At 45.2% G+C, this 16,507-nt stretch overlaps 1 protein-coding gene across 1 annotated transcript in view; it reads left to right on the top strand.

The window, feature by feature from the left end:
- Positions 1-16,507, top strand: part of ADCY8 (adenylate cyclase 8) — a 218,853-nt gene that overhangs the window by 63,978 nt on the left and 138,368 nt on the right. The window contains exons 3-4 of the mRNA XM_060115762.1: positions 3,364-3,494; positions 12,612-12,723. Of these exons, the coding sequence (XP_059971745.1) occupies positions 3,364-3,494; positions 12,612-12,723 (243 nt within the window). The remainder of the gene's footprint in view (positions 1-3,363; positions 3,495-12,611; positions 12,724-16,507) is intronic.

Here is a 16,507-nt window from a genome sequence, read left to right as displayed (position 1 = left end):
AAATAGAGTAGTAGGTTATGTAGTAGGTTACTATTTTCCACCACCATCATACTCTCTGATCATGACCTGTCCTTGCTTGGCACTTGTCACAGAAAGATCATGTCACTCGCCTAATGCTATGTTACTATTAAATGGATAGAAGCAGGACCCAAACTCCAGTCAGACTCAAAACCTGGGGCTTTGCCCATCTCACCACGAATCCCATCCAGGAAGAACGTGGTGAAGGACTGCATCCTGCCACTGACCCTTGGTAACTGTTCAGGTCATATAGGTAATTTGACTTGACTCAGTCTGTCTGTTAAATGAAGATAATTATTTGTGCCTGATTATTTTCAGGGTTGTGCAAGGAACAAATAAAAGAATGGATGCTGAAAATGCTTAGGGTCCATAAATATCTATGAAGATATGAGAAACTATGGTGGTTAAAATGTACCCGTCTTACGGGGAGCGGTTTGGGGGAGGGATGGAGTGGGAGGTTGGGGTGAGCAGATATAACCTATTGCATCAATATATAGAATCATAAAGAACAAGGTCCGGGCCTCCCTGGTGGCGCAGTGGTTAAGAGTCCGCCTGCCGATGCAGGGGATACGGGTTCGTGCCCCGGTCTGGGAGGATCCCATATGCCGCGGAGCGGCTGGGCCCGTGAGCCATGGCCGCTGGGCCTGCGCATCCGGGGCCTGTGCTCCGCAGCGGGAGGGGCCACAACAGTGAGAGGCCCACATACCGCAAAAATAAAAAAATTAAAAAAAAAAAAAAAAAAAAGAACAAGGTCCTACTGTATAGTACAGGGAACTATATTCAATACCCTCTGGTGAATCATGATGGAAAAGAATATTTTAAAAGAGAATGTGTATATATATGCATATATGTACACATATATATGTATACATGTATAACTGAATCACTTTACTGTAGCGCAAAAATTAACACAGCATTGTCAATCAACTACACCTAAATTTAAAAATTAATAATAATAAAATACACCTGTCTTAAACTCCATTCCACACTAGAGTAAATTATAGGAAAAAAAAAAAAAGGAGCAGATTCTTGCCTCATTTCCACAGCACAAGACCTTTTTAGGATTTAGTTCATGTTGCTAGTTAAAAAGTTATTTTGTTTTTATCTGCTGTGTTGATCACAATGGAAGAATATTATGCTGTCAAGTGTTAGGTCCCTAATTTGTGGAGGTGTGTGTCTCATTTCCTCTCCTCTCGATAAAGAGTTAATGTCTCCGAGACTGGTTCCTCTCCTGTGCGCCCTGTTTCAGTGAATGGAGCGCACCCTCCCCATCAACCAAACTCAAAACCTAGTCATCACCACGGTTACACCCTCTTTCTCTCCTGCCATCCCTATTGGTTGCCAGTCCTATAGACCTTATCCCCCCATCACCTCTCCCCTGGACCACTGCAGGAGCTCCCCCAGCTGGACTCCCTGCCCCTACCCTTGGCCCCCTTCTCATAATTCATTCTCCAAACCACAGCCAAGGGTGATGTTTTTTTTTTCTTAATAAATTTATTTATTTGTTTGTTTATTTTTGGCTGCATGGGTCTTCACTGCTGCATGCAGGCTTTCTCTAGTTGCACAGGCTTTCTCTAGTTGCGGCGAGCGGGGTCTACTCTTCGTCGTGGTGCACGGGCTTCTCACTGCGGTGGCTTCTCTTGTTGCAGAGCACGGGCTCTAGGCACGCGGTCTTCAGTAGTTGCGGCTCATGGGCTCAGTAGTTGTGGCTCGCAGGCTCTAGAGCGCAGTCTCAGTAGTTGCGGCACACGGGCTTAGCTGCTACGCGACATGTGGGATCTTCCCAGACGAGGGCTCGAACCCGTGTCCCCTGCACTGGCTGGTGGATTCTTAACCACTGTGCCTCCAGGGAAGTCCAAGGGTGATCTTTTAAAACATCAATCAGCTTACGTCACTCCTCTGCTTAGTATCACGCGGTGCCTTCCAGCTTTACTTGGAATTAAATGCTAGCTTCTCAGGCAGGCCTGACACACTTATCTACACCTCCAACCTCATTGACTGTCACCACACCCCTCTGTCACCACCCTCCAGGCACACCATTGCTCTCTGTTTGTATCAGGACATTTGCACCTGCTGTTTCCTCTTCCTGGAGCTCCCTCCTCCTTGTACCACAAAGGGCTGGCTCATTCCAAACTTTCATGTATCTGTTTACATATCAGTTGCTCAGAAAGGTCATTCCTAAGCCCCTATTTGAATCCTGTTATCAACCATCATACTCTCTGATCATGACCTGTCCTTGCTTGGCGCTTGTCACATTTTGTAAATATGTGTGGGCATGTTTGGGTGTGTGTATTTAATGTCTGTATTCCTTATTAGAATGTAAGCTCCACAGCAGTAGGGCTGTCATTCATCTGGTTCACCACTGTACACCCAACACTCAGCACAGTGCCTGGCAAATAACAAGTACTCCGTAGATATTTGTCATGTTCAGAGGATGGTACGAAATCAGCAATGCCTCGAGAAGTTCAGTCAAGAGCCCCATTACTTCTGCACGGTCCATCCACCCTCCTGAGACCCAGTGGTCAGCCTAACAAGACTGTCCCTCGTCAACTGAAAAAAAAATTCACAACCTGAAAGTTGAGAGTTTTGTTTTATTTAGCAGACTTTCTGAGGACATCAAGCCTGGGACACAGCATCTCAGATAACGCTGAGAAAACTGTTCCAAAGAGGCAAGGGGGGTGGGAGGGAGCCAGGATATATAGGAGTTTTTTGCAATAAAATACCAGGTAGTTGGAACATCAAAGGATTACTGTTAATTAAAGAAAACCAGAGGGCTTCCCTGATGGCGCAGTGGTTGAGAGTCCGCCTGCCAATGCAGGGGACGCGGGTTCATGCCCTGGTCCGGGAAGATCCCACATGCTGCGGAGCGGCTCGGCCCGTGAGCCATGGCCACTGAGCCTGTTCGTCTGGAGCCTGTGCTCCACAATAGGAGAGGCCACAGCAGTGAGAGGCCCGTGTACTGCAAAAAAAAAAAAAAAAAAACAAAGAAAAGAAAAAAAACCCAGATATCTCAAGTTAAGCAGTTTAGTACTTTTCTATGTATAGGAAGATACAAGAGTCTGGGCTTATTGAAATCATGCTTTTGATATGCAGCTCAGCTCTCTGGGGCCAGTATCCTGTGTTTTCTCATCCTGAGTTTCCTCAGGATGCACCTTTGTGGGGGGCTGCAGCAGCTGACTGCTAGATGGGCTTGCCAGCAGGCAGGCCGTTTGTCTCCATCCTGGGTTCCCTTAGGGCTCACCATCCAGGCGGCTGTAATGTAATGGCTTGACGGCTGCACCATCTTTTGTTTGCCGATATGGCAGGCAATACTTTAGTTCTCACCCTTATATTCGTGTGTCCCAGGAGCGGCTTGTGCTGTCTGTGCTCCCTCGGTTTGTCGTCCTGGAGATGATCAATGACATGACCAACGTGGAAGACGAGCACCTGCAGCATCAGTTCCACCGGATCTACATCCATCGCTACGAGAATGTCAGGTGAGAAACGGGACACCTCGCCCAGTTCTCTGCGTGATCCACGTGCTCCTGGCTGCTCTCACCTCTCGGCCATGACTTCTGTCTGCCCGAATGTCAGCGCCTTCTTCATTTGGTTGAGCAATTCATTAAGTAGTGATTATTCATCAGAGAGTTCTACATTTCCAAATTGAGGCTCGAGAAGAGTGTCTGCTGTTAAATTTGCTAGTTGACTTACCACCTGGCTCCCCTGAAGTAGGCTTGCCTGCCTTTACATTTTGAGTAGGAAAGGCAAAAGCCTGTTACACTATGATGGGAAAAATAATTCCAGAATGTGATCTGGAGGCCTCAGGGGTGATTACATAGGTCTGTTCTTTATATTCCTTATAAGTGTCTTTAAAACCAAAAAAAGGACTACAGCTTATTTTTCTTTTGCAAACATATTTTTGGTCACTCATTCACCCATCCATCCATTCTGCATCCACTGACCCTTCCACCCATTCACACACCCAACCATCCATCCCTTCATCCATCTATCCATCCATCCATCAATGCCCTCTCTTTGCCCAGCACTGTGCCAGACAATATACCTCTTCAGTGAGACAGACCTGTTTAGAATCCCAATTCTGCCTCTTCCTTGTGTATGACCTTGGGCAATTTACATACATGACTCTCAGAATCCTTCTCTGTAAAATGGGAGCTTTAATAGCCACCTTACAGGGGTTTATGTAGATTATGTGAGTGAAGATATATACAAAGCACAGGACTGACATAAGCATATAGTAGAGCATTAAGCATATTGTAGATTGTTTCAGACATGTTTCCTGGTTGCAAGCAGAAAAAGAATCCAACCCTGGCTGATGTAAAAGAAATGCATTGGAGGGCTACATGGGGGCTCCCAGAGTCACTGGGGAAGGATGGAGAGGTGGGCTCAGGAAATGGGCCAGAAAGAAGAGGAAAGCACAGTCAAAATCACAGCTGGGCACTAGGCCGGTGAGGACGCTGCTTCCACTGTACCTGAAGCATCCGTGCCCTGTGCTACCAACCCTGTCCCACACATAGCTGCCTCCTCTGCACACAGAATTCCTCCGCAGCCCCCAGGATCTGGATTTGGCTGCCTCTGTCCTGACCCACTCTCTGACCCCCCTGCCTCTTTGCATCTCAAGTTAAGACTAAGGCAGATGTGTCTGATTGGCTGAGCCCAGTCATTCCCCAGAAGTGACTAAGACGCAAATATCTGACATTTTCAGCTTGTACAGAACTATATCTCCCTCCTACCAAACATCATAGGGTGGGAATTTCCCAAATATAGGGGAACATCTGTAGGTTAAACAGCTCTAAAAATGACCAGTGGTGGGCTTCGCAGGTGGCGCAGTGGTTAAGAGTCCACCTGCTGATGCAGGGGACATGGGTTCGTGCCCCGGACCGGGAAGATCCCATATGCTGCAGAGCAGCTGGGCCCGTGAGCCATGGCCGCTGAGCCTGTGCATCCAGAACCTGTGCTCCGCAATGGGAGAGGCCACAACAGTGAGAGGCCCGCGTACCACAAAAAAATAAAAATAAAAAAATAATAATGACGAGTGGTACCCCCTTAGTTCCTTTTCTCCTAACTTTGGTAGGAGGGAAGACAACTTTTCCTTCTCTCCAGCATCTCTGGGTGCTTTTCTGGTATGCCAGGGCACTTATGTGAATGCAAGTCTTGCAGAAGTCTTGATTCTAACACAACCTTTTAGCACATATATCAGTGTAGGTCATTCAGGGTCTCATCCAAGAATTGAGCTACACTGGCTTAGATGTTTGAGTTTGCAAAGAGCCCCTTGTCAAACAGCAACTCGATGCACTCCAGATCTAGGAATTTGTCCCACAGACAGTGGGAACTCGTCAATACCAATTCTAGAACAATGGGCTCAGGGCAGTACTAGTCATTATAATACAGTGTGAGGCTCTGTTATTAAGTAAGCAAAGGACAGTAAGAGATCATAAAAAGAGGAAGAGCCGGGGTGGGGATGGAGGTGTGTAGAGAAAACATTCCTAGAAGGGGTGATTCTTATTTGCCTTCTTTGAAATTGAGTCCGCCAAGTGAAAAACAAAAATCAAAGAAAGGAATCCTAGGCAGAGGAATCAGCACAAGTGAAGGCAGAACAGTGAGATAAAGTTAAGAAAAATGCAAAATATAGGTCATATATTTGACATATATGACATATTATGAAATATGTATTGATATAGTACAATGATTCATATATAATTATAATGGTATGTAAGTTAATAAAGTATAATGAAATAAGACATCTTATAAAATATATACGACATATTACAAAAGTGTCTGTCACCACGGAGAAAGAGGAGAAAAAAAAAAAAAACTGCCCTTCATAAAGAAAAAAGTAAACAAGCCTGCACACCCACGTCAACATACTTGGGAGCCTTAAGTTCAATAAAAGGCATGTTTGGGCTTCCCTGGTGGCGCAGTGGTTGAGAGTCCACCTGCCGATGCGGGGGACACGGGTTCGTGCCCCGGTCCGGGAAGATCCCACGTGCCGCAGAGCGGCTGGGCTCGTGAGCCATGGCTGCTGAGTCTGCGCGTCCGGAGCCTGTGCTCCGCAACTGGAGAGGCCACAACAGTGAGAGGCCCGTGAACAGCAAAAAAAAAAAAAAAAAAAAAAAAATGCGTGTTTGGAGTTCTTCCTGCACTTATCCATTTTCAGTGCTTCCCTTAGTGAGGAACTAAAGTTACTTCTGCACCCTGCACCCTGCCCATTTATCTTAAATCATTGAACTGAGATTTTGTGCTCCAGAGTCTTTTCCAGAACTTCGCACCACACTAAATTAAGATTGCGTTTGCTGCCCTGCATTCTCAGCGGTCTCAGGTCGCAGTGAAGGAGCCACTTCTAATGGGAGAAGAATGTGCGGAGGTCCTGGCAGCTGGAGAGGCCCCGCGCAGCCGTTCACAGAGGCAGTGGTGGCGAGATGCCCACAGCCCCGCTGGTCCTGGGAAGATGCACTCAACTTGGGGCGGTGGAGCCCCTCCTGCCCACTGCAAGGCTGCTGGGTACTAAAATAGGACCAGAGATGAAAAATGCAGAAGAGGATGGGCCTTAGCCCGTGTCTGAGAACAAAGTCGGGCCGGCTGCGACACCCCGTTCCCTAGCCCCCAGAGCACACCCACTGCAGGAAAGGGAGCATTTTTGAAATCATTTCCCATCCTGTCACTGTCTTTTTTTTTTTTTTTTGCGGTACGTGGGCCTCTCACTGTTGTGGCCTCTCCCGCTGTGGAGCACAGGCTCCGGACGCGCAGGCTCAGCGGCCATGGCTCACGGGCCTAGCCGCTCCATGGCATGTGGGATCTTCCAGGACTGGGGCACGAACCCACATCCCCTGCACCGGCAGGCGGACTTTCAACCACTGCGCCACCAGGGAAGCCCCTGTCACTGTCTTGAGGAAACCCACCTGGTTCATTCTTTCTTCTCTGTTGCTTTTTTGTTGTTATGGTTTTGTGACCTTTCCCTAAAAACAGTCTGCTATAAATGTCTAACTCAGTCATATTTCGTACGGCTCGTTGCATCCTGTCCGGGTAAGGTGCAGTAAAAGGTGCCACGCCTGGTGACATGAGTGGCCAAGAGTGGACTAGGGCGAGCGGATCAGGGTTTTCATCCCAGAACGCTTTCCATGAGCCCCCTGTGAGACTTCGATTGCATCATTTCATCTTTCCGGATCTCCGTTTCCTAATCCAAAAACCAAGCTGCTTGAAATGGACAAAACATTTGGACTGTCAAGTCGATTTCAGCTACAAACATATGAGCCTTCACCAGATTCATTCTGGAGCTCCACCTGGCCACTCAGCTTTTTATGAGAAGCCATTTGGGCTTCCAATCCCATCTGCCCAATTCTACTTCTCTTTCCTTATTCCCCATGTAGTTAAGGCATTTCTTATGCTAGTTAGTGGAATGCTCTAACAAATAACCTCTCAATTTCAATGATGTAAACTCAATATAATTCATCCACACAACTCCCCCTGGCTTACATTCCCTGCCAGTGGGTGATTCAGGGATAAAGCCCCCTGCATTTCATAGCTGTATCACCCCCTTGAGCTTCAAAGTTGTCCGCATTCAGCTCTTGGAGAGAAAAGGGTAGAAAAGGCACACCTGCTTCTTTACCACCTCAGCCCAGAAATGGTGTCTGCCACTCTGCTCAGATTCCATTGATGGGACCTGATTACATGGCTCCACTTTGATACAAGAGGGGCACAGAGCCCCTGCTAGTTGTCTTTGCTAGTGACAGGCAGGCATGGATTTGGTGGACAGTTAGCTTCTCTACCAGAGCTCCCTGCCCCCGTTCCTTTTGCCCCCAAACCCCATGCCATGTTCATTTGCACACATTTGCTGGCATAACTTAGTCTACACACTTTCTTGACTGGCTGTTTCTTCCTAGTCAGGCCTGTCAACATGTACAATCATCACATTGAAGCCCAATCCGGCTTCTGTACCCTGACACCAGATAAAATCTTGGAGACAGAGTTTTGGGTGAAGTAGAAAAGAATAGCTTTATTGCTTTGCCAGGCAAAGGGGGCCACAGCGGGCTCCTGCCCTCAAAACTGTGTGTTCTGACCAACCTGGAGGGGCAGTGAGGAGTGTTATTATAATGGCTCAAAGAGGGTGTGATCAGCTAGTGGACACTCTTCTGATTGGTTGGCGGGGAGGTAAGTGGGAGTTGGCATCATCAACCTTCTGGGTCCACCCGGTCTGGGGTCTGAGTGCTTGTGGGCAGCACACAGTTAACTTCTCCCACCTGGTGAGGGTCTCAGTATCTGCAAAACAGCTCAAAGATGTTGTTATGTGTATCCCTTGAGGCGGAACCAGGACCCTGCCCCAAGGCTGCACTATTGTTTCTTGACTGTTCGTCCCTTGTCTCTGCATCCCCTCCCTTCCCTAACTAGCAACTGTTTGAACGTGCTTGTTGGAACTCAGGGAAAGTCATGGAGGCTGAGTGAAGCCTATTTCCTGTAATCAAGAAATAGGGGACACAGAAAGGCTTTTGTGCCCAGGAGCCCCACAGGGTCCTGCTTGGTTTTAACATTGGCCTTGCAGACTACCATTTCACATACAAGCAAAATGCAGTTGAGTGGAGCTAGAGAACTTGGCTTTGGAGGTCTGTTTGTGTGGCCATCTATTAAACACTCTCCGATTCCCAAAAATTTCCACAAGGAGTTACATACTCTCCACTTACTGAGGACTATGCTGTGATTTACAAGTGATCTCCTTTCAGTAATCCTGCAGAGTAGCTTTAATGATCTCTGCTTTATTATAAAGAAAATGGAAGCTCAGAGCAGTTAAATAACCTGCCCAATAACACAAGTTAGGAATAAAAGTCTATGCAGGGCTAGTGTTCCTAATGAGTCTAGTGAATTCTCCTTGAGGACTCTGTATTCAGAGTGACTAATAGGTAACATAGATTATTTTTAGCCAAATAAACAACTTATATAAGCAAATTAGATTTGACAATTAATATGGCCTCTTTGGTACATTCATATGGAAGATTACAAGTTTATACCTAGAGTCAAAGGAACTGACCGTGAGCCCGGCACCTGGGGGAGCAGAATGAACAAGAGAGAACCAGGGCCCTGGTTTCTGCTTCTTGTCTTTTGCTCAACAAACACTTATTGCATAACTATGACTTAAACCAGGGCTTCTCCATCTTTAAGGTGCACACAAATCACCTAAGGCTCTTGTTAAATTCTTATTAGATTCTGATCCAGTGGGTCTGGGGTGGGACCTGAGATCTGCATTTCTAACCAGCTCCCAAGAGATACCAGTAGTGGCCATGACAAGACTCTGAGGAAGGAAGACTCAATTCTGAAGATTTCTGTTGATTCAATTCAGGAAATATACCATGAGGCCCACCATGTGCTGGGGGATGAGATACAGAGGTAACTCTCTTTCTGTTCTTTAGCTCGTGGATGGAGCACACTTTGCACACATGATTGTGTTACCAAGTGATAAATGCCATGACAGAGGGGAGCACAGGCTGGGCAGGAGGCTAGAATATGGGTGACAGGCTATGCTTAGGGTAATCTCCATAAACGTAGAATCTTAGCATATGAGTGGGGTCTTAAAGGACAAGTAGGATTTTAATAGGTAGCAACAAGAAAGAAACTATGTCAGGGAGCAGGTACGTCATGTACAAACACCAGTGTATAAAGCATGGTGTGTTCAGAAGCCTGCAAAAAAAAAAATTCATGATTTTGGAACACTGAGCACATCTGAAACTTTTATGCCCTTTGTTCTCAGGGAATCCATTTCTTCTTCCAATAGACCACATGTTTCATAAGGGCTGTGGTGGTACTTCCTATTCTCTACTGTATCTCCAGTATCTGACATACATAGTAGGCATTCCATTTATTAGCTGTTGAATGAATGAATTAATGAACCTATCCTGCCATAGACAGATAGATATTAATAGTTTTGGGCAAATGGATCCATAAAGTGAGTAGTTGGACTAGAGGATCTCTGGGTCCTTCCACTTCCCACTTGCCATGATGATGGCTTACTTCAAAGGTAGCATTACTGTAGTGATAAACATTGTAGATTCCAGAACCAGCCTGCCTGGTTCAAATCCTAGATTTTCTTGTCTGTGGGAGAGTTACTCAGGCTTCCATTTCCTTATCTGTAAATGGAAATGATCATCCTAGGTCCTACCTCATAGGTTGTTATGAGGAATGAACGAGTTCATACATGTAGAGCTCTTAGAACGTATCAAGTCCACAGTTAACACTCTGTAAGTATTGCTGCTACTATTGTTTCAGGTTTGTGTCAACAGGAATTCTTTCAGCCACAAGTAACAAATAATCCAGTTAATGGTCAGACTCTCTTCCTTCTCTGTTACCTCATTCTCTCTTCCCAACCATTCAATCATAGTGCAGTTTTGTACAATAACGATGGAGAGAGCTAATGCATTTATGGAGCACTTACTATGCCAGGCACTATGCTAAACACTTGCTACCCACCAGTGAGGTAGGTACTACAATCATCTTCAGTAGATAAAATAAAGTCTTGGAGAAGTTCATAGTATTCATAAGTGGTGACCTGGGGTTTGAACCCCAATCTCTCTAGACTCAAATTCTATGTATGTGACCAGCTGCTATGCCACCAGAAAGCTGTAGAGGACAGTGGCAGTGTAGTGACTCTGCCAGAGGAAGCCTTATACATTAAAAATCTAAAGGTATCACTCCCACGCTTAAAACCCTTCACTAGCTTTCCATCATGTTTAGGGAAAAGTCTGTATTTATCAACCTAGCTAATCAAGCCCTTCCGTATTGTTCCCCTGCTCACTTCTCTGACCTCATCTCTCTCTCTCTCTCTCTCTCTCTCTTCCTTCCTCCCTCCTTTCTCTCTTTTTGTTCTCTCCCTCTTTCCTCTTCTCTTCCCATCCTCCTTGATCAATACTACCCTTAGACTAGCTGTCCTTGAATACTTGCAGAACCCTGGTACATTTGCTTGTTCTTCCACCAGACCCTAGTATGTGCTGATCTCTTGCTAAGAGCAGCCATTCATTTACCCATCAAGTCCCCTCGGTCCTTCAAGACTCGGCTTGGACTTTGCTTCACTAGAAAACTCCTGATCCCCCAATGGCTGGTCATCCCCAGTGTGTGTCTTTTTATCACAGTAGTCATTGCCTCTGTTGTTTCTGTCTTTCTCTTTGTCAGCCCAACTCCATTCCCCATACTCTGAGCATCCTGAGGACATGCACTGGGGCTTCTTTATCATTTAATACAACTTCCTAGCACAGTGTGTAGCTGGTCACATAGTAGATACATAAATATTTGCTGAAATAATTAATTTGCTAAAATAATTAAGGCATTATCTAATTAATTAAAGCAATAGTTTTTCAATTGAGGTCTAAAAATTCTTAATGAGAATCTGAATGGGCTTCTGGGAAGGCACAGATCCCTTGAAATGAAATGAAAATTTTGAATCCTTGCACATTTTTTAGGAACGAGAATCCATAAAAATGGAGACAACTTTAAGAACCACTGAATACCAGGGGTGACCAAAGTAAGTCAATGCACATTCCACAGTGCCTTCTGGCTTATTCACCTATTTCATTAAAACTAAGTCACACCAAGGGTAAGACCCACCATTATTTTATGCAACACTAAGAAAAATAATCAAAAAGTTTGACACACTACAGAATCCCGTCAGTTTCAGAGATGATAACACACGAGAATCAAGAAAATATGGTACCCTTTTTGGTGTTCCATCCTTCTTCTCAGAGGTGTCCCTGTGATTGCATCAGTCCCTGAGATGGTGTGTTAAGGTGGGTGAAGCAGTGCCCCACCATGCAGTTCAGCCACGTGCACAATCCCAACTCTGCCCCGGGCTACGAGTAAATGTTGAGCAAGTTTCCCTCCTCTCTGAGCCTCATTTTCCTCATCTTCACAATGGAATGAACAGTCCCTTCCCCACAGGCTAACTGGATGGTTTAACAAGACAGTGTTCATACAGTGCCTTGCGTTTATAAGGCTTTCGAGGACTGCTCCTTCCCCTCCACCTAGCCATATGCATAGTATCAGACCTCACCTAACTGAAATTCTTAGTAAATGTGCATTTCAGATAATTAACTATTCTGCCTAAGGTCTCCCAGGCTTGCTACCTATTCCCACAATTTTTGAAAAATGCCTAACTCTATTTGCCTGCAGTTTTGGGTAGAATATATGTATGTCATTGGGCTGAAGATAATGAGGTTTTGCACTCTTTTGTCCCCATGTCCATTTTGCTCTGTGCTCATGCAATCTGCTTTGCTGTTCATTGTGAAAATATAGAGATGATTCATGATGCTTCATTTTGCTTTCCACAATACATTGATCTGTTCCTAGTGAAAAATTCCCTTTTGGGTTGTTTGCATTGCCCACACCCCACAGCCCTGCACAGGAAGAAGGGCTTCCCGTTGCCTTCTTATCCTTCCTGAACCCCTGGGTGGGCTCTCTGCTGAGATGTTTGTTAAACACTGAGGCATTCCTTGAGACTCCCGGGGCAAGGAGAGCTAAAATCTCAGACCACAGTTGGTTTGTTTGAATCGTGATGTGTCTCCCAGGATAGATTAAAATATTAATGTGCTTTCTCCCCACCCCATCCCTTCCCTGTTGTCCAGTATTCTTTTTGCAGATGTTAAAGGATTTACCAACCTCTCCACGACCTTGTCTGCCCAGGAGCTGGTCAGGATGCTCAACGAGCTCTTTGCCAGATTTGATCGACTGGCCCATGTGAGTTGAATTTAATTGCCTCCTCGTCTTCGCAGGAGAGAGGGACTGCATGCAAAACTAGGGAAGAGAGGGACTCAGCCTTCATCTCCAATGTCATTACCATTCCGCATCCTGACCCCAGACACGGATCCCTGACCCTCGCGCATTCTGGGGACCGATGTTAGTTATTTACAGGTCTCGGACGGGAGGTTTGTCAGATTTTCCTAGCTGAGAGACAGCTGGTTGAGTGACAATTAAACCAAAGTCTTTTTAATCTGCTTTCCATTTCCCCCTGCCTGTGGTCGGGCACCATCCAGCTGCAGCCTCAGTGTTGCTTCATGCAGGAATGACTGCCTGCAGTTTCCCAGCCAACCGCGGCCATCTGGAATGAATTAGTCTCTTCTCAAGGACCAGTGAGCTATTGGCCCATCCCGCCACCACTTTGTTTGACTTAAGAGCTTTGTTTTTAGCCAACAAGACACTACCTTTCTTTTTCTGCTGGCTTGACCAGACCTAAAATAGAGAACAGGTTAAAGGAAATGAACATTTGCCACCAAAACACAGATTCCTAGTCCTCAAGCCACTCAAATTACAGAGGACTGTCACTGTCATGCTATATTTTAGAGTGAGTTTTGGGTTCAAATTGGCATAGCTTAACTTCCTACTTTGTAAAGAGTGTATATTAGTGTCAATTTCATAGGCTGTCGTGAGAGTTTAATGAGACCGCATCAGTGGGAGTTCATTGTTAGATTATCAAAATGTCCTACTTTAAGGCTGCCTCACTCCAAAAGAGATCCATTCACACTTGCATCTGAGCACCTAGTAGGTGCTGTGTTGGGAATATGGGAATAACTAAAACACACTTTCCCCCTTAGAGCTAAGGCTAGTCATGGATACCTAAAAAAGTCATCAATGTACAATGTGCTATATGCCATGATGAAGGGAAGTCTAGAGTGCTATGGGAACACAGAAACAACATATAACCCTTGGATCAGAGAAGACTTCCAGGAGAAAGTGGTTCTTAGGCTGGGTTTTAAAAAGGAGAAAACAAATAGAATACTGTTCATCAATAAAAAGGAATAAATCACCAATACATGTAACAACATCAGTGAATCTCAGCTGCAATATGACAAGTGAAAGAAGCCGGACACAAAAGGCTAGACACTTTATGATTCCATTTGTAAGACATTCTAGAAAAGACAAAAATTATAGAGATAAGAAAGAGATAAGTCATTGTCAGGAGGGATGAGGGGTGGAGAGAGGGGACTGATTGCACGGAAGCATAGGGTGAGGTGATTTGGGGAACCATCCGGTTGCTCTATATGTGAGTGTGACTGTACACATTTACCAAAAAGGTAAATTTTATTGTATAAAAATTATATACCGGGGCTTCCCTGGTGGCGCAGTAGTTGAGAGTCTGCCTGCCAATGCAGGGGACGCGGGTTCGTGCCCCGGTCCGGGAAGATGCCACATTCTGCAGAGCGGCTGGGTCCGTGAGCCATGGCCACTGAGCCTGCACGTCCGGAGCCTGTGCTCCGCAACAGGAGAGGCCACAACAGTGAGAGGCCTGCATACCGCAAAAAAAAAAAAAAAAAAAATATATATATATATATATATATATATATATACCAATTACGTGTATAATTGAGGTGAAGAAGGCAGGGAAGGTCATTGTATGCAGAGGGGAGAACAAAAATTAAGATGCTATATGTGTAGAGAACCAGAAGAGATTTAGCACTGCTGAAAGGAGAATTCAAGGTAAGGGGTGGTAGAGGTGAGGCTAGAAAAATATGCAAGGACCTGCCAAGGACCCTGCATTGTAATCTGTAGCTACTGGACAACTAGTGAATAGGAGACTGACATGAGCAGAAGAAGAGGTGGAAACTGAGGTCTCCTCCTGTTAGAAGGGTTGGATTAACCTGAAGGACTAGGAATTTGAAGATGGGGAAGAATGTACACCATTTCTTTTTATTGTTGCCTCAAGGGTGTTTGGTGACAGTTACACGTAGTTATTCTACGTTACATTCTGGTTCTAAATATTTCTGCTCAGAGATACTAAGATGAACAAAAATGACCCTCTAAAGAGAACTGAGAGATGTGATCAAGGTCAGTTTCTGGTGTCACAGTAATCCCCATCGACTCAGAGAAAGGGTTGTTATGTAAAATGTAATCCAAGTTGTTCAGCCAATACTTATTGTGTACTTACTAGGTGCCAGGAACCGTGCAGCGCTCTGGCGAGACAAAACCAGTCGCTGCCCTCAGAGTCTGCTAAGGGAGAAAGACAAGTCCGTAAAATTCGCAGGACAGGGTGGTGCAAGCAATAGGCACAGAAGTCCTGGTGGACGAAAGAAGGAACAGTCAGTGCTTGGGGTGAGGAGGGCAGTAATGTAGCACCATGAAGAGAAGAGGCTATATGCAACTGGGTGTGAGGGAAAGCAGGCGCTTTCCCGGCATCAAATTAGACAATGAAGAGCTTTCCAGGCTGAGCCATGATGCAAAGTCAGGAAAGTGTGAATATGTGGAAATGTGCTGCTTATTTGGAGAGCTATAAGGAGCTCAAGATTGCTGGAGCATAAAGGGCATGGGAGACTGCAGTGAGAAGTGAGCTTGAAGAGGAAAAGAGAATCAAGTCTAGAGGGCACCATACGACATTTTAAGGAATGTGGAGTTGGTCCTGTAGCCCGGGCTTTTTGCCCTGGTTACAGTGTACATGGTGGGAGAGAGGGAGTGAGATGGGGGTACACAGCTCATCAAGCCCCAGTAGGTGCAAGAAGCTATAGTCCATCTTCCAGAGAATGAGTCTTACTCAAAGATTTAAAGAAAAAAATCAAATTAAACACATACAAGTGAGGGAGTAAAATTATTATTAATTTTGATCATATTTAACATTCATAAACTGCTTGGTGTACATTATGCACTAGACTTCATATTTGCCCTGGATTGCCTAATTTAGTTCTTAAAACAAACCTAAAAGAGAGGTTCTTTATTGTTCCCATTTTATAGAACAAGTGACTGAAACTCAAAGAAGTAAAGTAATCTGCCCAGAACCCGTGGTAGGTGGTACATCTGTGATTCAGACCATCTGAGACCAGGTGTTCACTCCTGACCACTAAGCAGTGCCCCAGGCACTTTAGGGGATGGAGCAAGATGTCAGAGATGTATTGCTGTTCATGCCAGCCAACTTGAAAATTTAGATTTCTAGGACTTCAACTATGGGCTGGACTTCAATTAACTGTACAAATCCCCTCTCTGAGTCTCAGTTTTCCTATCAGAATTATAATGAAGGATAAATGAAACAATACACAGAGACTGGCTCAAAATAAGTACTCAGAACCCATAAGTACTCTGTAACTCCCACTCTACCCCCTACCCCATCCCTACCCACCCCAGGTGTGTCAGTCTGTTCTACTCTAGGGGGCTTCTATGGAAAAGCTTGAGAAACTCTGCCAGTGAAAACAATTCTACTCACCTTGGAATGAGAAAACCTACTTTAAATGTTTTTGCCCCCAACCTTAGGCAAATCACTTAACCAAGTGGACAGAATTTGCTTCTGTGTAAAAGGGGATTGGACTTGCCTTTTCTGATATCTTTTAGCGTCAAAATTCTGTGGCTTTATAATGATCTCTCTCTGTCTTGCCATAATTATTTGCTTTAGATTTTCATTATGTCATACATCTGACAGAACCCACTTCCCATGTAAATATCATCCATTGCACCTTCCCACTTATCCACTGCATTATTATGATGCAGGCAGAAACTTCAAAGCCTTCTATTAAAGATCCTCTTAGTGTGGTTGAATTCCTCA

The sequence above is a fragment of the Mesoplodon densirostris genome, chromosome 13 (genome assembly GCF_025265405.1).
Source record: "Mesoplodon densirostris isolate mMesDen1 chromosome 13, mMesDen1 primary haplotype, whole genome shotgun sequence".
Lineage (NCBI taxonomy): Eukaryota > Metazoa > Chordata > Mammalia > Artiodactyla > Ziphiidae > Mesoplodon > Mesoplodon densirostris.
This window is presented reverse-complemented; position numbering and strand designations above follow the sequence as displayed.